Source organism: Bos mutus, chromosome 1 (genome assembly GCF_027580195.1).
Source record: "Bos mutus isolate GX-2022 chromosome 1, NWIPB_WYAK_1.1, whole genome shotgun sequence".
Classification (NCBI taxonomy): Eukaryota; Metazoa; Chordata; class Mammalia; order Artiodactyla; family Bovidae; genus Bos; species Bos mutus.
Genome location: NC_091617.1, coordinates 67,117,109 through 67,142,466, shown reverse-complemented (window position 1 = coordinate 67,142,466; position 25,358 = coordinate 67,117,109). Strand labels below are relative to the sequence as shown.

Genomic DNA, 25,358 nt, shown 5'->3' with positions numbered 1-25,358 from the left:
GGGTTTGCAAGGATGGTTACATCTTTTTCTATTTCTGTGAAACTCCTCTCTTACAGTGGCTAATGCAGAAAGTTTAGGATGTTGGAGTAGAAGGTGAGGGACTAAAGGCTGACAGCAATAGTAAGATAATAAGAAGAAAGCATCCAGAGGAAAAGAAACTGGTTAGTGACCCAAGAGGTACTGAGAGTTTGGGCATCTGGACCGGTGAGAATTTTACCTGTACTGAGGCCTCTCTCAGCAGGAGAGAGCTCATATAGGTATAAAGCTGACCTGGCCAGCAGTGCAGGGACTAAACAGATGAAGGAAAGTACAGAGAAGTCCTTTGGGGATCTGTTTGGGGAAGAAAGGAGAGTGGTCGGGGGAGAAGCTGGGGAGGGGAGGGTAAGACTGGTGTTGGAACATGTACTTTATGCTATATCTTCACCGACACAATGGACATGGGTTTGGGTGGACTCCGGGAATTGGTGATGGACAGGGAGGCCTGGCGTGCTGCAGTTCATGGGGTTGCAAAGAGTCAGACACGACTGAGTGACTGAACCGAACTGAACTTTATAACATAGCTTAATTCTTTACAACAAATTTTATTTATTCTCCCCACATTCTTTGAATGGGGACACTAAAGCTCCAAGAGGTTACATAGCAAGTTTTAAGTCACACCCCTTAGGGAGTAACAGGGCTATATTTGAACCCAAGTCCAGGGCCAGAGCCTATGCCCATTGCATTTCTGCAAAGAGACAGAGAAGGGTTTTAAGGCCCTGATTTGAGGATGGGGGAGAGTGTCCAAGGGAGTCAGGAGACAACAGGAGAAAAGCAGCCACATGCTGGGCAACAGAAGGCTTAAGTCCTGTTTCTAATTCAGCCACATGTCATTTTATGAACCCAGCAAGTCATCTGACTTTTATTCAAATCCATCTCCTTTTTCATGAAATGGAAACAATGTGAAGTGCCCTACTCGTGTTTGGTTGGGGTAAGAACCCAGTGAAAAAAGGATGATGACATCATGGATTAGAAACTCAGCTTGCTGAGTCTAGCTCTCTGCAAGAAATCAGGTGCTAGAATCCAGTAACTCTGCTTTCTAGTCCATTAATCATGTTCTCCTAAGCCCAGAACATATATTAATGAATTTCAGCAGATGGGCCTCTAAAGTATACATAGACTAGGATACAGAACATTGTTAATGTTTAAAATAGCTGTGACTGATGGGAACCAAATCAGTTTCAGATGCTAATGAATTCAAACAGGAGATGCTCCAAATTTATTGAACAACCAGAAAACTTTGGCCTTCAACCATATTTAACTATAACACAGAAAGACAGATATTAGTTCAGGCTCTGCTTCTGGCCATGTAAGTTTACCCACAGGCCCCAAGATAGTATAGGGGGAACTTTGGAGTCCTCACTTTTACTGTATGTCATCTTTGCCTCTTTATTAACTCCTCACCCACGGCTCCAGAGGCAGGCACCCTGCCCCCAGAGCTTCTCCCCAGTTCCACCAGTGTGCACAGACTGGGCGGCCTCAGCGTCAGCGCTGTGTTGTCTCACAGTTCTGAAGGCGGTTTCTCCTGAGGCCTCTATCGCCTTGGCCTGCAGGGGGCAGCCTTCTGTTCGTGTCCTCACGCGGCCTTTGCTCTGTGCGTGTCTTCCTGGTGTCTCTCCATGGGCCCAAATTTTCTCTTATAAAGACACCAGTCAGCTTGGATTAAGGTCCACCCTAGCAGCCTCCTTTTAATTTAATCACCTCTTTAAAGTTCCTGTTTCCAAGTATAGTCATATTCTGAAGTACTGGGGGTTTAGGGCTTCAATGTATGAATGGGAAGCGGGGGGCGGGGTGCAGCTCAGCCCATAACAGCAGCCCTCCGTGCTCTCCCGCTCCCAGGAGGTCAGGTCCTGGCTCTGGGAGGAACCCCCTTTTCCTTCCCAGAAGGGTCACTCTCTTCCAGTTGGGCCCTCCCCCTTCCCATCTGCCCTGGGTGCAGGTGGGCAGGGGCTTCATGGCTCAGCCCATCCCCAGGGTTCTGTACCCCCTCTGGTGCCCACTCTGAGGGGTCTGGGAGTGCCCGGGAGCATTTGCTTCCTAGCATCTCCGGGCTCTTCCTCTCCTAGTCCTAGCCTTCTGCTTTCACATCTGGATTCTTCTCTCTCACTGTAGAAGAAACCTTAGCTTGACATTTCCTCTTCTGTCACCCTGTCTCTCTGTGTCCCTCTCATGTTGGGAATTCTTGATGGGTTAGCTGACTCACTACCTGTTTTCTTGAGAATCTCCTCTAGAGCAACTTCTGACCCCATATCCTGCCCTCTCAAACTGGAGGTGGCGGTGCCTCTCCTGCCCACGCATCACCCGATGTTGGTCGTACCTTCTTAGTGCCCTTCCTCCTCAGTCCTGGGTCTCAGGGACAGTCCCTCCATAGCCCTTCTGCCTCATCCCAGCTCCTTACTGGTGGCATCACCTCGGATAAGACCCTTTTTCATCTTTCACTGTACTTTCCCCCCAAAGAACTGACCCATCCTCACAGTTCCCATTAATGACTGCATGTTTGATCCTGTAATCTTTCTCTTTCAGCTTCCACCAACTCTTTCTAGAATTCTGATCCTGGACTTCTAGCCTATATACTGTTTAAACCCTTTTATCAACCGCATTCTCTTAGACCAAGCCAAACTCCTCATCTTTTACTCCCAAATTCCCTATTGCATCAATAAAAATTTTTCCCACTTATTCAAGCAAGAAATCCCTGAGGAATCTTTGTTCCTGTCTCTTGTTTAGCCCTTAAAATCTTTTAAATTTTCCTCCATCTTGTATTTGTATTTTATTTTCTGGAGGCTTTACCAAGGCCAGACCTGGATCAGTTTCTTCTAAGAGTATGACAATAGCCTCCTAATTGGATTTTCTCATGCCCTGGAATTGGAAAGACCTCCAGAGGTCCTCTAGACTAGCTGGACTCTTGTTTGAGTCAGGACGCCCTGTTACTCAGAACAAAGACCTAACTCGCACATTCATTATAGACCAGAACTGTCCAGTAGAATTTTTCTGTGATGATTGCAATGCTCTCTATCTGCACAGTGGAAACCACTAACCATGTATGGCTGTGAGCACTTGACATGTGACGAGTGTGACTGAGGGACAGAAGTTTTCTATCTTCTTAAATTCTCCCAGCATCTTCATGCCACTGCTCTCTGAAACCAGCCCTGTGCTCTAGCCACCTCCCACCAAACATCATCCTACTGATCTTCCACCAAACATCATAAACAGGACTCTCTACTCTGAGACACTCTGTTCCTAATCAATAGGACTCTTCTCTGCAGGTCAGATCGTCACAAGGGACTTCCCTGGCAGCCCAATGGCTAAGACTCCGCTTCCACTGTAGGGGGCAAGGGACTGATCCCTGGTAGGAGAACTAAGGTCCTGCATGCCACATGGTCTGGCTAAATAAATAAGATTATGCCTGGAAATGTCAGTTAACAGAAAATATGCTACCATGAAGAAAAAAAATTTTTTTAAAAGATCATCTTTCAGGTCCACTGTTCTGTGTCCCACCTTCCAGCCATCTCACCAGACACTGTTCTCTCTTTCTCCTTCTTTTGAACAACTACATCATGTTGATGGGACAAACATTGTTTAACTTTCTGTTTAACTTTTATTTTGAAATTTCAGAACTAGAGAAAAGTTGTACTATTTAGTACAAATAATCCTTGTATACCCTTCACTCACATTCTTCGAATACTGATGTTTTATCATGTTTGCTTTATCATATATTCTCTCTCCTCTCTGTTTTCCACTTATCTTTCCTTCTACCTCTTCACAAACATATACACATATACATACATGCACTTTATTTTTTATGAGCAGTTTGAAAGTAAGTTTCACATATGGTATCCTCTACACCTATATACTTCAGTATATTCTTCCTAAAAATAAGGACAATCTCTTATAAAACCACAGCTATTTGATGTAGAGTGGTTCAGGAGGATTGCATTGATTAAGCAACTCTTTCCCCTTTTTCATATTAAGGTATAATTTATGCACAATAAAATTCACCCGTTCTATTGCACAGTCCTTGACAAATGTTTATAGTCCTGTGACTACCACCATGACCAAGATACGGCTTCACACCTTAAAACATGTCCTTATGCCCCTCAGTAGTCAGCCCCTCCCACGCCCACCTTTTCTCTGTCCTTATAGTTTTGCCTTTTCTAAAACGGCCTACAAACAGAGTTATACAGTACATAGCCTTTTTCTTCTCTTAGCGGAAGAGAAGGATGAATCATTAAGATTCATCATGCTGTGTATATCAGAAGTTTGTTCCTTTTTGTTGGTGAGTGAGTGGTATTTCCTCATGTGGATGTACCACAGTCATCCATTCTCCAGTTGAAGGGCAGGTTTTGGGCAATCACAAATAAACCCACTACAAACATTCATATACAGATGTTTGTGTGAATGCAGGTTTTCATTTGGATAAGTAGGTTAGATAACTTTTGAACAAGGACCTGAAAAAAATATGAAAACAAGCCATGAAGATAGTTGGGAATATTTTTGCATAGTCACCATATTACTACTTAGACCAATGAATAGTTTTGTGCTGCAAAACTGGTCTGTTTGGGTCATTTATCTTATGTGAGTTATTTGGAGAGTGTGGCCTTAAGAATGGAGGGGACCATTGATTGGTTCATTCATTTGTTCATTCATTCACTGATCCATTCAACAAACATTAAAAAAATAAATAAAAGCCACCAATCCATAGTCTGTTACAAAAAGGAAGCCTGAGACCCTTGGATCCACACCAAGGACTAAATTTAGTCAGTTTATCTGACATAATTTCCTTTATGAGTTTCCTGAAAGTTAGGGTAAGAGAAGAGTTAGTGAGTTTGGGATTATCCTCACTGAAATGCAGAATGGACACTTAAGCATTTTTGAAGTGTTTATCTCTATGGAGGTTCCAGGGATCCCTCCGGAGGCCCCCCGAGAAGGGATATTCATTTGCTCGTGAGGTTGTCCATGTGAGTCTGCAAGGTCTCCAAAGGCATATTCAAGTGAGGGCTCTGTCTGGATGAGCGGCCAGAGGGTAAGACTGCGCCCTTCCAGGACTTAGGAGCCTTGTGAAAACACAGAAGATAACCTGTGAATGTCTTTGTTTCAGGTGACGCAACTGTGAAAAAGAAACCTGCCCCCAAGACACCTCCGAAGGCAGGTAATTGGTCACAGCAGCATTCAGGGACAAGGGAGTCATCTGGCGTGAGGGGTTTTCCCTTTGCTCTGCTAGACTGATCACTGGGAATGTGGTCCCAGGAGACCACACCCGACCCTGGATTCAAGCTCTGCAGTGGTTGGGCTGAATTTTCCCTGAGTTTCTGCAAGTCTGGGTCCTCCACCCTCTTCCACCACTTGCCTTTTCTCCTTCTCTCCTGGCATAAAGCCTGCTCACCGCTCTGTCCCCCAGTCTGCCCTTGTGGAGATGATCCACCTGTGCTGTTCTCATGGTCTGCTCTGTAGGTCCCTGTCATAGGAAGCACTGTTTGTTTTCCATGGAAAGACGTTTGAGGATGTGAGCCAGTTTGAGCCCGTCAGCCAGAGTGACCTGGATGTTAGATGGCAAGGCACTGCATAGTTAAGAAAGGAGTTAAGACATAAGATTCAAAAAATTAGGGGAAATCACAAATACCAGAGCAACCAACCAACCGAGAGTCATGCTGTGTAAACTGTATGGGTCGCTTCTGTTGGCATTAGGATCAAGAGACCAACAGACCTAGCAGGCCCGTCAGCCTAGGTATGTGGAGCAAAGGTCACTGCCCTCAGTCTCACCCTGAAGGTTCCGGAAAGTGAGAGAGGAGTCCCAGACCAATGTGACCGGAAGCATCAGATGGTATCAGAGCGTTTGAGGCTCCCTCCTCCTCGATCTCACTCTCCCTCTTGTCCTCCCCCAGCCATGCCGCCTCAGATCATCCAGTTTCCTGAGGACCAGAAGGTGCGAGCAGGAGAGTCTGTGGAGCTCTTTGGTAAGGTGGCCGGCACCCAGCCCATCACCTGCACCTGGATGAAGTTCCGAAAGCAGGTCAGTCCCAGTGGCCCAAGAATACCCTGCACAAATTCCAGAGCAACTCTGGGCCAGAGGGGATGCGAAATGTGATGGAGGGAGCATCACTGTTCACCAAGGGGGCCTTAGACATGGGAGAGCCCCTCACCACCATCATCCACCCACCAAATTTGAGCTCTTAGTAACCTTTTCTTCAACACCTAGCAGGAATGCCTGTTTTATAGACAATTTGTGTGATAGAGTATGAAGGACATAATAGAACAAACCACCCATGGCTCCCACCTGATGTTGATATCTCTGCCTAGAATTCTACTCGGAGTCAGGAAAATCAAACCAGTGACCTGAATGACCTCTCAGACCCCTGAGCTTTCTATGATTCTGTGCCAGCTTACTGAGCCCTATCTGTGGCAACCACTTAGGCTTAACCGCGTGCTGGAGAGATAAAAGTGCGTCCGAGTATTTGAATAGATGACTTGTACGTTAAACAGAATTTTGGCTTCCTGACTCAGAAATCTAACTACCATTTATAAGAACAGTCCTAAAATGTCTGAATTTTCAAATAACTGGTTCCTTTTAAAGGAGCCTGGGGAGCTTATCCGTTCCTCCAGTCCCACGCTGGCAATGTGTACCCACATGCCTCATCAGCAGAGACCCCGGAACGGCGGGCTGGCCCTAGGTCAGGAACTCCACAGAAGGTGTGATGACTTCCTGAAGCTTCTGTTGCTCCGTTCCCAACCCATTCAAACTGTCCTAAGGCCCAGAGGTAGGAGGCTAGTACTAGGGAGGAAAGAAGGGTTGTTCTCAAAAGACAAGAAGAGAAGCTGGCCTTTTCCCAAAGCGTGTTTGCTTGGGTTTTGTCTGGGTTAGTGGTGTCTGAAGTGAGATGCAAATCTCAACCCTCTTCAGAGACATTTAGCCAAGTCCCAGCTCCATCCAACAGAACTTTCTGTAGTGATGTCATTGTTCTGTATCTGTTATCCAGTACGGTAGCCACTAACTGCATGTGGCTATTGAGTGTGTGAAATGTGACTACTGCAACTGAGAAACTGAATTTTACATTTCAGTTAGTTAAAAATGGTTATAACAGTTTTGTAGAGATAGAATTCACACATCAGAAAATTCACCCTTTTATAGTGTACACATATTCACAAGGCTGTGCAACTATAACAATTTTCTAATTCCAGAACATTTTTATCACCTCAAAAGGAAAGCCCAGATCCAATAGCAGTCATTTCTTCCCTTCCCCCAGACTCTGGTGACCCTAACCTATTTTCTGTCTCTAAGGATTTGCCTATTCTGGGCATTTCTCATAAATGGAATCATATGTGTTCCTTTGTGTCTGGGTTTTTTTTTTTTTAACTTAGCATAATATTTTCAGGGCATATCCATACTGTAACATGAACCAGTACTCCATTCACTTTTATGGCCAAATAATATTCCATTGTCTGGGTGTACCACGTTTTCTTTATTTGTTCATTCACTGATGGACATTTGGGTTATTTGCCATTCAACTAAGATTTGAGTAGCCACATGTGATCGGTACTGGTATTTGACAGCACAGAGGAGGTCGGAACCTTCTGGGTGGGCTTTGTACCTGACTTTGATCAAATGTGTTCTCCCACCCTCCCATCCCAGAGCAGGGGAGCGGGCTGGGATGTTTCTTGTTTCCAGTCTAGGGCAGCGAGTGAAGGCATAGCTTACTCTCAGCCCCCAGACCCTGCTCAGCACCCTCCCTGCCTGCCCAGATCTGGGCACTTTCAGAGCAGCTTGGCTCTGGATGCAGGAGAAGGGGTCCTGAGTGGGAAGCCCAGAGTGCAGACAAGACCAGCCCCACACCACTATCCAGCTGCATCTCTTAGGGGGTGTGGGGCGTGGCTTGGAGCCCCCTTCCTTTCTGGCTCAAGTCTCCAGCGCCTGCCCCACTCTCTGCCCCCAGATCCAGGACAGCGAGCACATCAAGGTGGAGAACAGCGAGCAGGGCAGCAAGCTCACCATCCGGGCGGCGTGCCAGGAGCACTGTGGCTGCTACACCCTGCTGGTGGAGAACAAACTGGGCAGCAGGCAGGCCCAAGTCAACCTCACCGTGGTGGGTGAGTCTGGGGAGGGGCGTGCAGAAGGCAGGATGGTGGGCTTCCAGGCCTCCCCTTTGGGGTACTCCCCCAGCACACGTGTTCCCTCTGCCCACGGCCTTTCTTTCTCTTCCTGTTCTCACACTGTGGCTGCCCTTCCTGCTTGTTGAGAATCAGATCTTGCACATACAGTGTTTTCCTTTTTCTGTGAATCTCCTCAGGCTTCCCTCTCTAGCCTTGGGAGACCCCGAGTTCCACCACCACAGCTCTCCCTAGCTAGCCCCTGTGACACCCTCTCCCCTGGTCCTGTCCCGTCCCAGTCCCCTGGCAGACCCTCACCTGGAATCAGTGCTGCCTTTCACCTTCACTGCCACTCTGCCTGAGCCCGTGGTGCAGCAGGGAGATGACATCAACTCACAGCCTCAGTCCTGGGCTCTGTCAACATCCAGGCTCAGCAGAGGCATTAGTGCTGGTCAGCGCTGTCTCCCACTTCCCTGTGACAGCCATTCCTTGAGACTCTTTACTCTGCAGGCCTCGGCCTCTGGCCTCTCTGAGACATAGGAGGCATGAGGCATGAACTTGCTCAGCTTGATGGCCCCACACCTGCAGGCGTCTCTCTGTCCCCATGTTGACTCCACCCTCCAGGCTCTGGGGGTTGCCCACCTTTCTCCTCAGACTCCAGGCTCCTGAGGGCTACAAGCCCCCAACCCTCACAAGTCCCCAACCCTTCTTTTTTGCAACTTCTCTTTTTCTCCTATAAATGTTGCCAAGGCTCCCCCATCATCTTCCCCATGTTTACAGGCACAACTCTTGCAGTATCTCGTCTCTCTGGCCACCCTAGTGTCTTTCTGCTCTCTCTCCACAGCCAAACCCTCTGAGAGAGCCAGTCTCTACTCTGAGTCTGCTTCTTCGCCTCACTGGCAACGCTCTTTAGCTCCCTGCAGCCTGGCCCCCAGGCCCTGTCCGACTGTGGGGACTGCCCTTCTGAGGCCACTGTGGCCTCCTAACCCCTAGGCCGCTCCCTTTTTCTTGTCTTCTGCATCATAGGACTGAGTTCAGACTCTGTCTCCAGACTCACTTTTCCCTCTCCACCTCAATTGCTGTGCTTTTCATGCTCGGGTCTACTCTTTCCTGAAATAACAAGCAAGCTTCCTAACTGCCTTCCTGCTGTCTGTCGTGTCCAGCCCACTGTCCGCTCACATGGCAGGCATTCAGGACCTTGAAGGAGCAGCAGATGGACAGCAGGCGGTCCCTGCACAGGTCCCTGCTCAGGTGGTCCCAGTGCACTCATGGGCCTTCACACGAGGTGCACACGAAAGCCTTTCTCCTGGCATTCATTGATTTTATCCTCTTGTGTTTAGTTTCCTTGTGCATGCATGTGTGCGTGCTCAGTCACTCAGTCGTGTCTGACTCTTTATGACCCCATGAACTGTAGCCCGCCAGGCTTCTCTGTCCACGGGATTCTCCAGGCAAGAATACTGAAGTGGGTTGCCATGCCCTCCTCCAGGGGATCTTCCTGACCCAGAGATTGAACCCACATCTCCTGCATTGCAGGCAGATTCTTTACTGCTGAACCACTGGAGAAGCCCTTGGTTTCCTTAGGGCAGGAGTTTTTCTCCCTGGGAATGCCAGTGGGCCAAGGTCTCCGGGAACAGTTTCTCATCTATAAAAGACAGCAGGGACCCTTGTCCCCCTCGCTGTCTCTTTGGTGACTCCAGATGCTTATTCTAATCCGTTCCTCCTGGAGTCAGGAACACTCTGGTGGGTGGGCAGTTGGTACTGGTGATCCAGTTCATCTTTACCCTCAAATCTGTGCCTGAAGTATCAATTTGGCCCCATGCCCCACCCATCAGCAGGCAGCGGTTTCCAGTTTTCCTTGGTATTCTCTCTCATCTGCCCTGGCTGGGGGAACTTTAGGGTCAACTCCTTGGAACTGCTCTTCTGCGGCCAGTGCCCCCAGCCCTCGCACTCCGCACAGTGCCACCAGCTCCCCGCCCCCATCACCACCGCACGGCCTGCAGTTGTGGCCTTTTATGGTCTAGTTTCTCATTCTCCTCGGCCAGTGCTGACAGGGCCATTGGCGTGGCTGCCCGCCAGCTGGCAGGAGCAGCATGTTAAATGCCGTCCTGGAAGGGGAATGGAATGGAGGGGAAGGGCTTTCTGTCTGCCTCCCTCTCGGAGAGCTAAGAATAGAATTGCTCAATAAAATGAGAACTTGCATTGATGGACACAGCAAATCCGCATTCATTCAGAGCCTGTGGATTTAGACTCAGTCCAAAGTAAACCTGGATTAAGCCCAGATTTACCTGCCTGTCTCTAGGGGCATCTGTGTATTATCTGATCAGGGTTGATTAAGTAGATCTAAAATGTAAATGAGAAGAAACAGAGTTTGTTTGGCCTACTCTGGGCTGTTTCCAGCACTTCGGATGCATCCATTTGTAAGCCCACTAAATAAGGCCGATTTAGCGCAACTTCTACTAATTAGCAGTAAACTTCTCCTCTGTATGTTCTTGAAAATACCCCGTTCTTTTCACGTAGTTTATGACTCCTAGAATTAAAAATCATAAACTATCTGAAAAGAAAGGAGTACTTTAAAGAACATACAAGAAGAGAAGTTTACCACTAACTTTATGACTCCTATTTTTAAAAAAAAGGGCTTCCCAGGTGGCTCAGTGGTAAAGAATCTGCCTGCCAGTTCAGGAGACCCAAGAGATGTGGGTTTTATCCCTGGGTTGGGAAGATCCCCTGGAGGAGGAAATTGCAACCCACTCCAGTAATTTTGCCTGGAAAATCCTATGGGCAGAGGAACCTGAGGCGCTACAGTCCACGGGGTCACAAAGAGTCGGACACGACTGAGTGAGCACACAGTACACGGTTTTAAAAATGATGATCAAAATTAGCCTTTGCCTCAGTTACTTTAAAAGAGTGATGTTTAGCTATTTTGAAGGCTTATTATTATTATTATATGTTAAAGGACAGATAGTGGAGAAAGGGAAGCCTGGCGGGCTACAGTTCAGGGGTCGCGAAGAGTCCCACACGACTTAGCAACTGAACAATGGCAACGAAGGGCAGTGCAGGGACGTGTGGTGCTCAGAGGGCCGCTGCCCGGTCTCCAGCCTCAGCCTCGAAGGGTGAGGGAGGGCCGCTGCCCGTGCCCGGTCTCCAGCCTCAGCCTCAAAGGGTGAGGGAGGGCCGCTGCCCATGCCCAGTCTCCAGCCTCAGCCCGGGAAGGGTGAGGGAGGGCTGCTCCGGTCGGAGAGAGCAGCTTGCCCCAGACGAGGTCCTCATGTGACTAGTCCAGCACAAGACAAACAGACCACTCTGCAGATCTTTAAAGGAGATGAACACAGCAGAGAGATTCCCCAGGTACCCAGTAACCCCCCAGGGCTATCTGAGCTAGGAACTCGCATGATTTTTAAGGACAGGTGATTTCACTTCATAACACTTGGCTTGGGCTTGAGCAAGATGCTTTCTTGATCTTATGTGGCCTGATAGCCTAGAAAATAACAGGCCCCTGGAATGAGGGTTTGGAGACATTTCGAATCTCCTTTTGGCTCTGCCACTGGCCAGCTGGGTGTTCTCGGTAAGCACAGCACCTTGCCTAACCCCAGAGGGCCAGGATTACCCAGGTGCACAACCTGGGGGCCCTCACAGCCCTGCCAAAGTTTAAAAGCTGCAGGTGCGTGCAAAGGGAGGTCAAGGTGGGCTTAGATCCAGTCAAAGACCATCTTCAAATGCACAGGTGCATAGAGATTGTCAGCACAGAGAAGCATCAGAGATGAGATCCTTCGATTTCCCAGAAGTGAGAACATTTACTAAACATTTTCTAATCCTGGATCTATTGCCACCAAAGACCCTTCCCTTAGACTCAGCATTTCCCATTCAGCTAGTCCAGGGAGTTATGAGAGAATTCCACAGAAGAATGGAGCTCGGGGCCCCAGTCACTGAGCCCACCTGGCCTTTGCCAGGCCGTGCCCAGGCCTCCCTCCCAGACTGAGTTTGTCTGCGTCATCCCCAGCTTGTCCAGCCTCTGTGTGCACTCTGTAGGTTGGAAAGAACAGAAGGCATCAGGCACAGCCCGTGGCTCTAAGGGCAGTCGCGGAGGTGGGGGCTTCCAATCTCCCATGACTTCAGACTTGCCTCTGTTCTGAACTCCCTAATTTGGCATCAGATTCCTTGAAAGCATTGAGGTTTCACTTGGAATTAAAAATGTTCTCTCCAGTTTTGCATCTTCTCTTGTGCTTCAGGCCATGACATATGACTGGTGCCTGTTTTTTCCTCTTTCAGCCAAGAGACATTTGGAGCAGGTTGGGGGATTAATAGTACCTCTTCCAAAATAGCCATTTCTCAAAGTTTTCTCTTTTTCACTAAAGCAGGAGGGGAATATATCAGTCAGTAGAGTGTATCTATATTTGTTGTCTCAAACTACAGGACACTGAATGTGTCCAGTCAGAAGTTTTCCAGGCATATCCTCTAAAGGAGGCAAGGAGTCTGTCTTTCATCCTTCTTAGGTCTTTTTACTTCTTTTGCTGGATCTTAGAGGATTTGAATCACTTGCCTGTAAGAGAGTTTAGAGTAATAAACATCTTAGCCAACACCAGAAATATTTATAAAAAGACCAATATATCTTTTAGAACAAACAGTTTTTCTAAGAGAACATGTTGAACAACCAGTGAAAGTGGTTCCATCACAAGAGGCCTCCAGAGTGACTGTCACCAGCAGGGAGGGGCTGTCACAGCCCCAGAGTCATTCCAGGGCGAGTCAACCCAGATTTGGGCTGCAGGGGATGAATGGCTTCCAGGCAGTGCATTCCTGGCTGGAATGAAGAAGCAGCAGGATTTGGAGGGGAGGGGATGAACATGTATGTGTATAGGCATGTATGGTATGTATGTGTATAGGTACATGTGTATGCACACGTATGTGTGTATGTGTGTGTTTATATGTATATGTATATACACACATACACACACAGAATGTTTTTTTTTCTTCTCCATGTGCTTTGGTCATCTGCAGGAATTTTCTTTGGCCTTCCTACCTAGCTGAGGGGTAGGAAAGTAGGAATCAAGTACATTACCTGGGTTTGCTTTATTTGATGCTCGCAAAACCCCTGAGAGACTGATATATAACCCCACTTTCCAAATGAAAAGAACAAGCAAAATAGTCTTGAAAGTTAAGGAATTAGTTGGAATTCACATAGCTTACAAATTCGCAGAGCATAATACATGACCTTTTTTGTTTGAGAACTCTAAAACTCAGATTGCCTTGGAGGAGATGAAGGTTACTGAAGATCTGTATCTGTCACTAAATCAACTACCTGCACAGACTAAATCTGAAAAATAGGAGAATTTTGTTCAGAATTTTGTTCAGATGTGCTTAATCATGCTTAGTTGCTCAGTTGTGTCTGACTCTTTGCGACCCCTTGGATTTTAAACCACCAGGCTCCTCAGTCCATGGGATTTTTCAGGCAAGAATACTGGAGTGGGTTGCCATTTCCTCCTCCAGGGGATCTTCCAGACCCAGGGATCAAACCCGCATCTCCTGTGTCTCCTGCATTGCAGGCGGAGATGAACAACTGTCAAAAATCTCAAAACTCAAGAACCTCATTAATGAACATACTGGCTGCTGTGATCTGCCTTGAAGTTGGCAGTGTTACTGGTTCTTAGCATTACTGGTCTGAGTAGGAAGGTGGCCAGCCCAAGGGACTGCTCCTAGTTTGTATCTTTGGCTCATTTTCCGGCCCTTAAAGATGACTGTGATTTGCTACTGTGGTTTGCTTTGAAATTCTCTATCTCATTTTATACCAGTCCTAGGAGGTTGGAGGGCTTCCCTGGTAGTTCAGTGGTAAAGAATCTGTCTGTGATGCAAGATACCCAGGTTTGATCCCTGGGTCAGGAAGATCCCCTGGAGGAGGGTATGGCAACCCACTCCAGTATTCTTGCCTGGGGAATCCCATGGACAGAGGAGCCTGGCAGACTACAGTCCATGGGGTCTCAGAGTCGGACATGACTGAACAACTACGCAGCAGCAGCAGGAGGATGAAGAGAGGGTGGGAGTAATGTTTTATAAAGTCAGAAATGAACTTCTGCAGTATTGATGACAGCTGCTGCTGCTAAGTTGCTTCACTCGTGTCCGACTCTGTGCAACCCCGTAGATGGCAGCCCACTAGGCTCCTCTGTCCCTGGGATTCTCTAGGCAAGAATACTGGAGTGGGTTGCCATTTCCTTCTCCAATGCATGAAAGTGAAAAGTGAAAGTGAAGTCGCTCAGTCGTGCCCAACTCTTGGCGACCCCATGGACTAGAGCCCACCAGACTCCTCCGTCCATGGGATTTTCCAGGCAAGAGTACTGGAGTGGGGTGCCATTGCCTTCTCCGATTGATGACAGCAAGGCTACTCAAACAGGATGTTTTCCTAAGAATATCTCATGACAACCTTGTGATCCAATGCTGTTATCATGCACATTTTCAGAGGAGGAAACTGAGGCACAGAGGCTGAGAAGTAGTGAATGAAGACAGAGCTGTATTCAAGCCCTGTGTGTGACTTCAGCGCTCACTGTGCTGTACTGACCCTCAGCAGGGCAGGCATTTCCCGTGTCCCAGAGAAAGCAGAGACTGGTTCCTGTTATGTCTCAGGCCACTGGCCTCAGGCCTGGAGGAGACACATGCACATACACACATTGAACTCTCTTTCGAGACATATTTTTGATGGGATGCAGTCCACACCTCCTGCGGAGCTTCCTAGATCTGTTTACACTGAGAAATATGTTTATGACTTGGGCAAAGCACAGGAAATCATGACGTGTAGACTAGAAACTAGCCAAAAAAGACGGTATATTCAAGCAAATAGTATTTGTGTTTGTTGGGCTTTCCACATAGACAGGTGTTTGCATAGGTGTGACTGTGCAGAGGAGGGAAAGAGAGCCGGGACCAGGGACCACAGCTGCTTCTCCCTCGTTGTTGTTCAGCTGCTCAGTTGTGTTCGACTCTTTGCAACCCAGCAGACTGCAGCACACCAGGCTTCCCTGTCCTTCACCATCTCCTGGAGCCTGCTCAAACTCATGTCCATTGAGTCAGTGATGCCATTCAACCATCTCATCCTCTGTCTCCCTGCTTCTCTTCCCGCCTTCACTCTTTCCCAGCATCAGGGTCTTTTCCAACGAGTCAGCTCTTTGAATCAGGTGGCCAGAGTATTGGAGCTTCAGCTTCAGCATCAATCCTTTCAATGAATATTCAAGATTGATTTCCTTTAGGATTGACTAGTTTGATCTCCTTGTTGTCCAAGGGACTCTCAAGAGTCTTCTCCAGCACCACAGTTCGAAAACATCAATTCTTCGGCATTTAGCCTTTTGTATGGTCCAGCTCTCACATCTGTAAATGACTAGCTAATTCAAAAACCTTCTCACCCTGCAATTCTGCACAGCTGAATGATGCTATGCTTCTGTTTCCCCAGACAAGCCAGACCCCCCAGCCGGTACACCTTGTGCCTCTGACATCCGAAGCTCCTCACTGACCTTGTCCTGGTATGGCTCCTCGTATGATGGGGGCAGCGCCGTACAGTCATACAGTGTCGAGATCTGGGACTCAGTGGACAAGACGTGGAAGGAACTAGCCACGTGCCGCAGCACTTCTTTCAACGTCCAGGACCTGCTGCCTGACCGAGAATATAAGTTCCGTGTGCGTGCAATCAATGTCTATGGAACCAGTGAGCCAAGCCAGGAGTCTGAACTCACAGCCTTGGGAGAGAAACCTGAAGAAGGTAGGCTGCCTTCCTTTCATCACTGGCTTGAGATAAATGTACATGACTTACCTTGTGTGTGTAGAAGTCTGAATGGAGAGTGGTACAGGGGAACTGACAAGACTTTGCTGGTGACTGTCAGGGTCTTTTGGGATCTTGCTTTCCAATGTATATGCTGAACCATACTCTAAAAGGGGTACCTGTGATCTTTCAAAAAATATTGAACCAGCAATTTTGATACACTGCCACCAGGGGGCGATGGTGTGTTAATCAGGAGTTCAGTTCAGTTCAGTCCTCAGTCGTGTCTGACTCTGCGACCCCATGAATCACAGCATGCCAGGCCTCCCTGTCCATCACCAACTCCCAGAGTTCACTCAGACTCACGTCCGTCGAGTCAGTGATGCCATCCAGCCATCTCATCCTATGTCGTCCCCTTCTCCTCCTGCCCCCAACCCCTCCCATCATCAGAGTCTTTTCCGATGAGTCAACTCTTCACATGAGGTGGCCAAAGTACTGGAGTTTCAGCTTTAGCATCATTCCTTCCAAAGAAATCCGAGGGCTGATCTCCTTCAGAATGGACTGGTTGGATCTCCTTGCAGTCCAAGGGACTCTCAACAGTCTTCTCCAACACCCCAGTTCAAAAGCATCAATTCTTTGGCACTCAGCCTTGTTCACAGTCCAACTCTCACATCCATACATGACTACAGGAAAAACCATAGCCTTGACTAGACGGACCTTTGTTGGCAAAGTAATGTCTCTGCTTTTGCATATGCTATCTAGGTTGGTCATAACTTTCCTTCTAAGGACTAGGCGTCTTTTAATTTCATGACTGCAGTCACCATCTGCAGTGATTTTGGAGCAAAAAAAAAATAAAGTTTGACACTGTTTCCACTGTTTCCCCATCTATTTCCCATGAAGTGATGGGACTAGATGCCATGATCTTCGTTTTCTGAATATTGAGCTTTAAGCCAACTTTTTAACTCTCCACTTTCACTTTCATCAAGAGGCTTTTTAGTTCCTCTTCACTTCCTGCCATAAGGGTGGTGTCATCTGCATATCTGAGGTTATTGATATTTCTTCTGGCAATCTTGATTCCAGCTTGTGTTTCTTCCAGCCCAGCGTTTCTCATGATGTACTCTGCATATAAGTTAAATAAGCAGGGTGACAATATACAGCCTTGACGTACTCCTTTTCCTATTTGGAACCAGTCTGTTGTTCCATGTCCAGTTCTAACTGTTGCTTCCTGACCTGCATACAGATTTCTCAAGAGGCAGGTCAAGTGGTCTGGTATTCCCATCTCTTTCAGAATTTTCCACAGTCTATTGTGATCCACACAGTCAAAGGCTTTGGCATAGTCAGTAAATAATCAGGAGTACAGTCCTGGAAAGCTGGAATTCAGGTAGACCTACATACAGTTTCAGCATCTTCCCCTACCATCCCTCTCCCTCCTTTCTGCACTCCTATTTGAGGGTCTACTCAGTGTCAGGTACCTGGGAAATGAAGACCACTAAGAGAAGAAGCTTAAAATCCAACAGTGAAAATCTAACTTAAAGTCTGTAGTGAAGACCATAGTTAAGACTAACTATCTTGAGATGGGCCACATCCATTTGATATTATAGCAGTAAAAACAAATTGTGGAGATACAGCAGAAAGCATGAATAGTTTTGCCATAAAGCTTGGGAAAGTCTTCCTAGAGGTAATACTTACATTGAGTCTTGGAGAAAGGAATAGGATTCCAAGAGACAGGTCAGACAGAGAGAAGCATTCCTCACAAAGGAAACACCCTGAGCAAAGTTACAAATTGGTAGAAACCACATTTTGAGTCTCTCATGTGTGGCCAGGGGAATATGCTGCGTGAGGTAGAATAGGAGGAAGCAACACAAAAAGATAGTCTAGATAAAATTGTGAGCTATCAAAGGTTTTCAAGTAGGGGCTTGATATAGTTAGGTCTTTTTTTTTTTTTAGAGTTTGAGGAAGTGTAGACCTTTACAACTCAAGGTGTGGTCTGGACCAGCAGTCTTGGGATCCTGGGAACTTGTTAGAGATGCAGATTCTCCACGTCTGCCCCGTCCCCACCCCCCCCACCCCCACCCCCCGCCACTTCCCTAATACCTTTTGAACCTTCATTTTAACATCATCCACCCTCAGCCCCCCATGGATTCATATACACATGAATGTTTGAGAAGCACCTGAGCAGATGGGGTGGGGGGTGAGATTGAAGTCAGTAAGATATTGATTGGGCCTCTCTGTTGTAGTCCAGGAGAGGATAGTAAGGGAACCTTAGGAGGTGGAATTCACCATTCCTAATCACTTCTTGGGCAGGGAAAAGTTAGAAGACTCTAAGATTACTCCCACATCTTGGCTTGTAACTAAACACAAATTCAGGAGCCATTTAGAGATTATTATGTTTTATGGTGGCTAACATATTTAACACTTGCTATTAATATATAGCCAGATTAAAGCATTTTGCATGCATTATTTCACACATCTAAGTCAATGAAGTAGATACTATTATTACCCCCTTTTTACAGATAGGGGTGCTGAGGTTTAGAGGAATGAAGCTACTTGCCCAAGGTCACAAAGCTTGAGAATGGTGTGCTGAAGCTTGAACTCAGAGCCGTCTGGCCCTGAGCCTGAGTTCCTTTGGTTACAATGATGGAGGAGGTTAGGCTGCCTCTTAGTGATTTAGAGGTTAGATAGCAGGGAGTCCCAGAGGAGGTGGAGGCTCTGGTTTTGAGGTGTCTGAGGGCTGTCCACAGGGAGGTGTCTTCAGACTGTTGAATGGTTGAGTCCAGAGCTCAGGAGAAAAGTTTAAGCTCGAGCTGTCTTCACTGTTGAATTGGTAATTGAAGCCATGAGCATCAGTGAGGGCACAGAGAAGTTGGTAAGGAAAGTCAACACTGATGCAGAAATGAAGAAAACTGCATGACCGGGAGAAAGGACGAAGAGGGGAAAGAACCAAGGGGGGTTGCTGTGTTGCAGAAACACAGGAAGCAGCAAGTGGCAAAGAGGAAAGAGATGAGGGTGCAGGAGGATGTCTGGGTTTAGCCCTTTGCTGTGCAGTGATCTTTGAGAGCAAAGTCCATAGCTCTTCTGTGCGTGCTCAGTCACTCAGTGGTGTCCAGCTCTTTTGCAATCCCATGGACTACAACCCATCAGGTTCCCCTGTCCAAGGACTTCCAGGCAAGAATACTGGAGTGGGTTGCCATTTCCTATTTTGGGGGATCTTTCTGACCCGGAGATCAAACCTGCATCTCCTGCATTGGCAGGCGGGTTCTTTACCGATGAGCCACCTGGGAAGCTTCCATGGGGTAGAAAATGGTTGGCCTGTGGCTAAGGAATGAATGGAAGAAGGAGGCCTGTGTGGAATGTCACTTCAAGAAGCTTCCTGTGAACAGAAGAAAACAAGTGCTGTGAATTTAAGATGGAGAAAAGGTTGGGGGCAGGAAGGGAAGGGAGAGGGAAAGCAAGCAAAAGGGTTCTAGGAGAGAATGAGCTTTAAGATGCGAGGCAGAGAGGAGACTAATGGACCAACATTAGTGGCTCAACAGAGCAAGAGCCTGAAGCCACCCTGAGAGCCAGAGGCATCATAAGTGTGGAAACTGTCATGACACGGTTACCCTCTTTAGTTTTAAAATTTAGGGTTAATATAGAAATTAAACTTTACTCTCAAGTTAAACAAGGGCTCCAGAGAGAAAGTTTGGGGGATGCCAATGGAAAACACACCAAATTTACGCTGTCTTGGGGGCCTTTGCCCCGGTGAACCCTGGAGATACGTGGAGATCAGGTCTCCTTGAGAGCTACAGCATGCTAGGTGGGGTGGGGGGAGACCTGGCCCAGGCCCAGGGCAGCCCTGCCAGCCTCTGCAGTTTCCGGGGGCTCCTGCCATTAGCTGCTCACAAATGCCTGCTGAGAGAAGCAGAGCCACACAACTGCCGTCTGCAGCCCTATGACGCCCCCCTTCGATGTGAGCAGAGTGGGAGCAAAGTGGGTGGAGTCGGGGTGCCAGGGCAGGTGGCCAGGCTCCAGTCTGCATGTTTTTAGAATATTACTTTGTCCAAGAAGACGACTCCCCACCTCTTGGAAAAGTGACAGAAAGGGGATAACGTGGCAGTGAGACGCACATTAGGGAAAGGAAAGCTTCCAAGGTCCTTTATAGCATACACCAGGAGAGACTGCAGAATCCCTGATGAGCCCCACACAGAGGGCCGGAGGCCACAGAAGCTGCCAGTATGGCTCCTAAGAGGCCTGGACAGCAGCTTCCAGGACTGCGAGGATAGTCTGTGGAGAGAAGGGGCTGAGATCACTTGGCTCCAGGCAGGTGGCCCCTCCCTTCTTCCCCACAGTCAGTTGAACCCCCCACCCCCACCCCTACATACACACTGTGGTTCTTAGATTCTCCTCCTGGGGTCCATCCTGGCTGGGAGCAGACAAATGTTGAAATGTTGAAATCTCCTGCAATCCAGAGGGGGTCCAGTCCACTCAGGGCTTCCAGGCTGGCAGCTCCCACCCTCAGAGCCAGATGAATGGTCTCAGGGGGAGGAAGGGGAGGGGCTGATCAGCATGTCCTCTAAGGGACGGAGGATGGGAGGATGGGAGGGGGAGGGTAAGGGGGTGGGACTTCCAACTGAAGCTCTCTGTGGACTGTTCAGATGCCTGTTAGTTATAGCCAGGGTCGATTGTCTTTTTTCTTTTTAAAAGTGCCATGGGTCTCAGTGTAAATGTGTGTGTGTGTGTGTGTATACATGTACATGGGTAGAAGCAGGATGGGGTAAGTAGGTGATTATGGTAGGTTATTGCTGCGAGCCAGTGGGGTCTGGTCATCAGAAAGGCAGTACCAGGGAGCCCTACTTACTCTAAGCCCCACTCACGTTGATCCTCATCTTCCCCAGAGCTACCATGGCCCCTCTTCCCACCACTTCAGCAACTGTAGCTTTTGGCTTCATCCTGACCTCGCAGCTCCGTCCCAGCCCTCACTCTGCGCGCGTTCGTGCAGTGTGTCCTTCACCTGCCCTGCGCTCCCGGCGCTGAGGGTGCTGGGGATACAGCGGACGCCACAGCACTGCATAGAGGCCCCCACCCAGCTCCAGTGGCCTCCTTATGCCTGGGCCACCTCTCAGACAGGCTCCCTAACCTGACAGCTCTCCTCCTTGACTTCCCAAACCTGGGTAAACTAGCACCTCCCCTTCCCCCTACCCCAAAAACAGCCGTTCTCTCCCATCCCGCCCCCAGGAATCTCCACTCCCACCCACTCCATCCACCCCACCCCCTCCCCCAGAAGCTCCACTCAGCTCTAACTCCTAAATCCACACTATCCTTGCTCCTGATCCGAATTTGTTCTAGTCTGTATGCCTGCATGCATGCTTAGTCGCTGAGTTGTGCCTGACTCTTCATGACCCCATGGACTGTAGCCCGCCAGGCTCCTCTGTCCATGGGATTTTTCAGGCAAGAACACTGGAGTGGGTTGCTATTTCCTCCTCCAGGGGATCTTCCTGACCCAGGAATCAAACCTCTGTTTCTTGGTAGGCAAATTCTTTACCACTGAGCCACCTGGGAAGCCCTCTAGTCTGTATAGTTGTTAGCAAACAGCTGTGATAGAGGCATCTTGCAGAGGAAGGGCTTCCTTGAGCCCCAAGGGTAGTTAGAGATGTAGAGCCCCCAGAGATATAAGGAAGATCAGCAGCTCACCCAATGCAGGGGGTGGGGTGCTGACCATGGCCATCCTCCTGAAGACGGGGGCGCCCTCTAGTGTCCACTGGGCACACAGCGGCACCTGGCTGTGCAAAGGGACCACTCTGTCCAGGGAGCCCACTGAGCACAGGCCCTGTGAAGGCAGGAGCGCTATGCCTCTCCTCTCCCAAACGCCACTCCAGGGGGATGGGACTCATCTGACTGCAGAAATATCTCAGAAACATATTCCAAATAGTTCTTGCACTTAACTCTTGCATCTCACAGCTCTGAGTAGATTTTTTGTTTAATATTTCATTGAAGTTCTTCCAACTGCAATTTAGCTCCTTCCTCAGTGGAAAGATGGATGCCGAATGGCCACCTCTCTCATTACTGCCCCTTGATGCTCAGAGAGCTTGACTAATTGAACTGTGGTCTTTCCCCCACTCCTCTGGGACTGTTCCTCACCTGACCGTTCCCCCTGCAAACAGAGTGGAGGCACGACAAAAAGGAAAAGGAGGAAGGGAAATGTCAGCCTGGAGCCTTGGTCCACGTCCCACACAGAGGAAGGGTTGCCATGTAGCAGTGAGACAGAGACAGAGGCGGGGATTCCCCGAGCCTGAGCTGTGTCCCTACAGCCATGGATCAGGAAGGCGCTCCGCGTCTTGACTGCTAGGGAGAAAGGCAGGAGGTGAGGGTAGGTGTGGTGTTTGAGGTGACGGCAGCTAACTCCACTTCTAACTGGTGTCAGAGAGATGGGGAGAGGCGAGTTCTAGAACTGCCTGCTCTTTCAGGGCAACCTGGAAGATGCCTCTGGGGGACAGGTTGTCGGAAAGTCCCTCGAGGGCTCACAATACTGCTGCTGCTCCTTCACTAGGGGAAGACAGACCATTTTTCCTGGAGATTCCAGGTCAAGAAAGCTTGCCTCTCTGTCCTCTCCCACCCTTCTGCTCATTTCACACCAGCATGTGTGGTGTGGGCACCGAAAGGTCAAGACAGGTCAAACCACTGTCTCAGTTGGGGCCTCCTGACGATGCCCCATCAGGACAATGGAGTTCCCTGACACTAAATGTAGCTATTGTCATTAATATTTTGTCTCTAAGTCCCCATCCAGTAACTGGCATCCACGGGTACTTAGTTAGTGATTGAATGGATGTTGAATCTCTTGCTTTCTTAAAGTCCTATCTGAAATACCATTGTTGAACTCAGCTGAACATTTCTTGAACCTGTTTATTCTTCTTATGGTAACTCTTTTTTTTTTTTTAATTTTATTTTATTTTTAAACTTTACATAATTGTATTAGTTTTGCCAAATATCAAAATGAATCCATCACAGGTATACATGTGCTCCCCATCCTGAACCCTCCTCCCTCCTCCCTCCCCATACCATCCCTCTGGGTCATCCCAGTGCACTAGCCCCAAGCATCCAGTATCGTGCATTGAACCTGGACTGGCATCTCGTTTCATACATGACATTTTACATGTTTCAATGCCATTCTCCCAAATCTTCCCACCCTCTCCCTCTCCCACAGAGTCCATAAGACTGTTCCATACATCAGTGTCTCTTTTGCTGTCTCGTACACAGGGTTATTGTTAACATCTTTCTAAATTCCATATATATGCATTAGTATACTGTATTGGTGCTTTTCCTTCTGGCTTACTTCACTCTGTATAATAGGCTCCAGTTTCATCCACCTCATTAGAACTGATTCAAATGAATTCTTTTTAATGGCTGAGTAATACTCCATTGTGTATATGTACCACAGCTTTCTTATCCATTCATCTGCTGATGGACATCTAGGTTGCTTCCATGTCCTGGCTATTATAAACAGTGCTGCGATGAACATTGGGGTACACGTGTCTCTTTCCCTTCTGGTTTCCTCAGTGTGTATGCCCAGCAGTGGGATTGCTGGATCATAAGGCAATTCTATTTCCAGTTTTTTAAGGAATCTCCACACTGTTCTCCATAGTGGCTGTACTAGTTTGCATTCCCACCAGCAGTGTAAGAGGGTTCCCTTTTCTCCACACCCTCTCCAACATTTATTATTTGTAGACTTTTGGATCGCAGCCATTCTGACTGGCGTGAAATGGTACCTCATAGTGGTCTTGATTTGCATTTCTCTGATAATGAGTGATGTTGAGCATCTTTTCATGTGTTTGTTAGCCATCTGTATGTCTTCTTTGGAGAAATGTCTATTTAGTTCTTTGGCCCATTTTTTGATTGGGTCATTTATTTTTCTGGAGTTGAGCTGTAGGAGTTGCTTGTATATTTTTGAGATTAGTTGTTTGTCAGTTGCTTCATTTGCTATTATTTTCTCCCATTCTGAAGGCTGTCTTTTCACCTTGATGATAGTTTCCTTTGATGTGCAGAAGCTTTTAAGGTTAATTAGGTCCCATTTGTTTATTTTTGCTTTTATTTCCGATATTCTGGGAGGTGGGTCATAGAGGATCCTGCTGTGATGTATGTCAGAGAGTGTTTTGCCTATGTTCTCCTCTAGTAGTTTTATAGTTTAGGTCTTATGTGTAGTTTATGGTAACTCTTGAGATGTGATTTCCATATGCCTACAGCCTTCCTCCTATATGGGGTGTAACACTAATTTGTTCTCCCAAGTTACAGTATTCATTAGTTGGTGAAAGTTCATAACCCTAACCTTACCCTTGGCTATTGTGATTTTTGTCTTTACTCATGTCTGCTTTAGGCCCCTTTCCCAACTAGAGAGGCCTAACCCTTTCTGACTGTCTTCACATGGCAGCTCTTCCTGTCAATGACCCATACTTCTTCCAGCTCCATCAAGACTAACAGCCAGCATTCCAGGATCACAGGACCCCAGGTTCTACCCAGGGCGGAATAATAATACCTGTTTCAGCCAGAGCACATTTCCCCGGTGACAGCATTCTGTTGGGCAGAGCAATTGGCTGAGGAACTGGGCTCCCATTTTTGGTCCTAACTAGATACCCCAGGACTTGTCAGGCTGAAAGTGTGAATGATCCGATTCTCCCTGACAGTGTGACTCCATCGCCACCTTCCAGGTGCCTCACTCTCACGCACGTTCTGGTCGGCTATGATTCTGGCAGTCTCACTCTCAACTCTCAAATCTGTGATTTGATTTGATCAGTTATACTCACATCCCGGGAATTTCTGTGAACCCTACCACTACTCTGAGAGTCCCCACTGATCGTGTTGTATTTTTATTTTTCCCTGGCATTTTCCTTTATGTAATAAATATTGTTTCCAATCCCACTTATGTTCTAAACTTCACCCACAGTGTTTTCAGAACTCTATACAAATCAGAGCCTCTTTTGTTCCTGGTCATGTGCTTATAATCTCTTTCAAGACTCTTTTCTAGTAAGGGGTCCTTGTCTGGTATGGGAACTGTGTGGCTTTTCTCGGGTTGTCTGCTTAGATTTCGGTCATTTGTTCTGCCCTCAGCTGAACAGAGGGTCTCACTGTCCACAGTTCTGAGCTGCACCTTGTCCCTGACCCGCACCTTCATTCCATTTGTGAAGCTGAGCCTGCTCCCATACAAAGGGCTCCTCCCTTCTGGCCAGCATCTAACAAACCCCTCCACCCATCTGCTCTGGTCTTCCTTCTACCAGCCGTCCACTTCCTATCCTCAGTCTTGCTCTGCTGGGACTTTCAGCAAATCATACCCTTTTCCTTCATCTTGTGTGCACACACACGCACGCACACACACACTCTAGAAATCTTTGTCCTCACTCTCTGGCTTTGCCGGGTCCTTCCACATCTTCTGGAAGCCTCCCTTGGCTCCCGCTGTCAACTGGGACACAGTCCACATCATGGCCAAACAGCACCTAGAACATCACAAAGCATGGACCCCAGGGCTAGCCAGGGACCCTAGAAATCA

The 25,358-nt window shown here is 47.9% G+C and overlaps 1 protein-coding gene across 3 annotated transcripts in view; it reads left to right on the top strand.

Annotated features, from left to right (window-relative positions):
- Positions 1-25,358, top strand: part of MYLK (myosin light chain kinase) — a 192,371-nt gene that overhangs the window by 132,237 nt on the left and 34,776 nt on the right. For all 3 annotated transcript variants that reach the window (XM_005893405.3, XM_070370247.1, XM_070370255.1), the window contains 4 exons: positions 5,132-5,182; positions 5,916-6,043; positions 7,962-8,115; positions 15,542-15,847. In XM_005893405.3, coding sequence (XP_005893467.2) covers positions 5,132-5,182; positions 5,916-6,043; positions 7,962-8,115; positions 15,542-15,847 — 639 coding nt within the window. The remainder of the gene's footprint in view (positions 1-5,131; positions 5,183-5,915; positions 6,044-7,961; positions 8,116-15,541; positions 15,848-25,358) is intronic.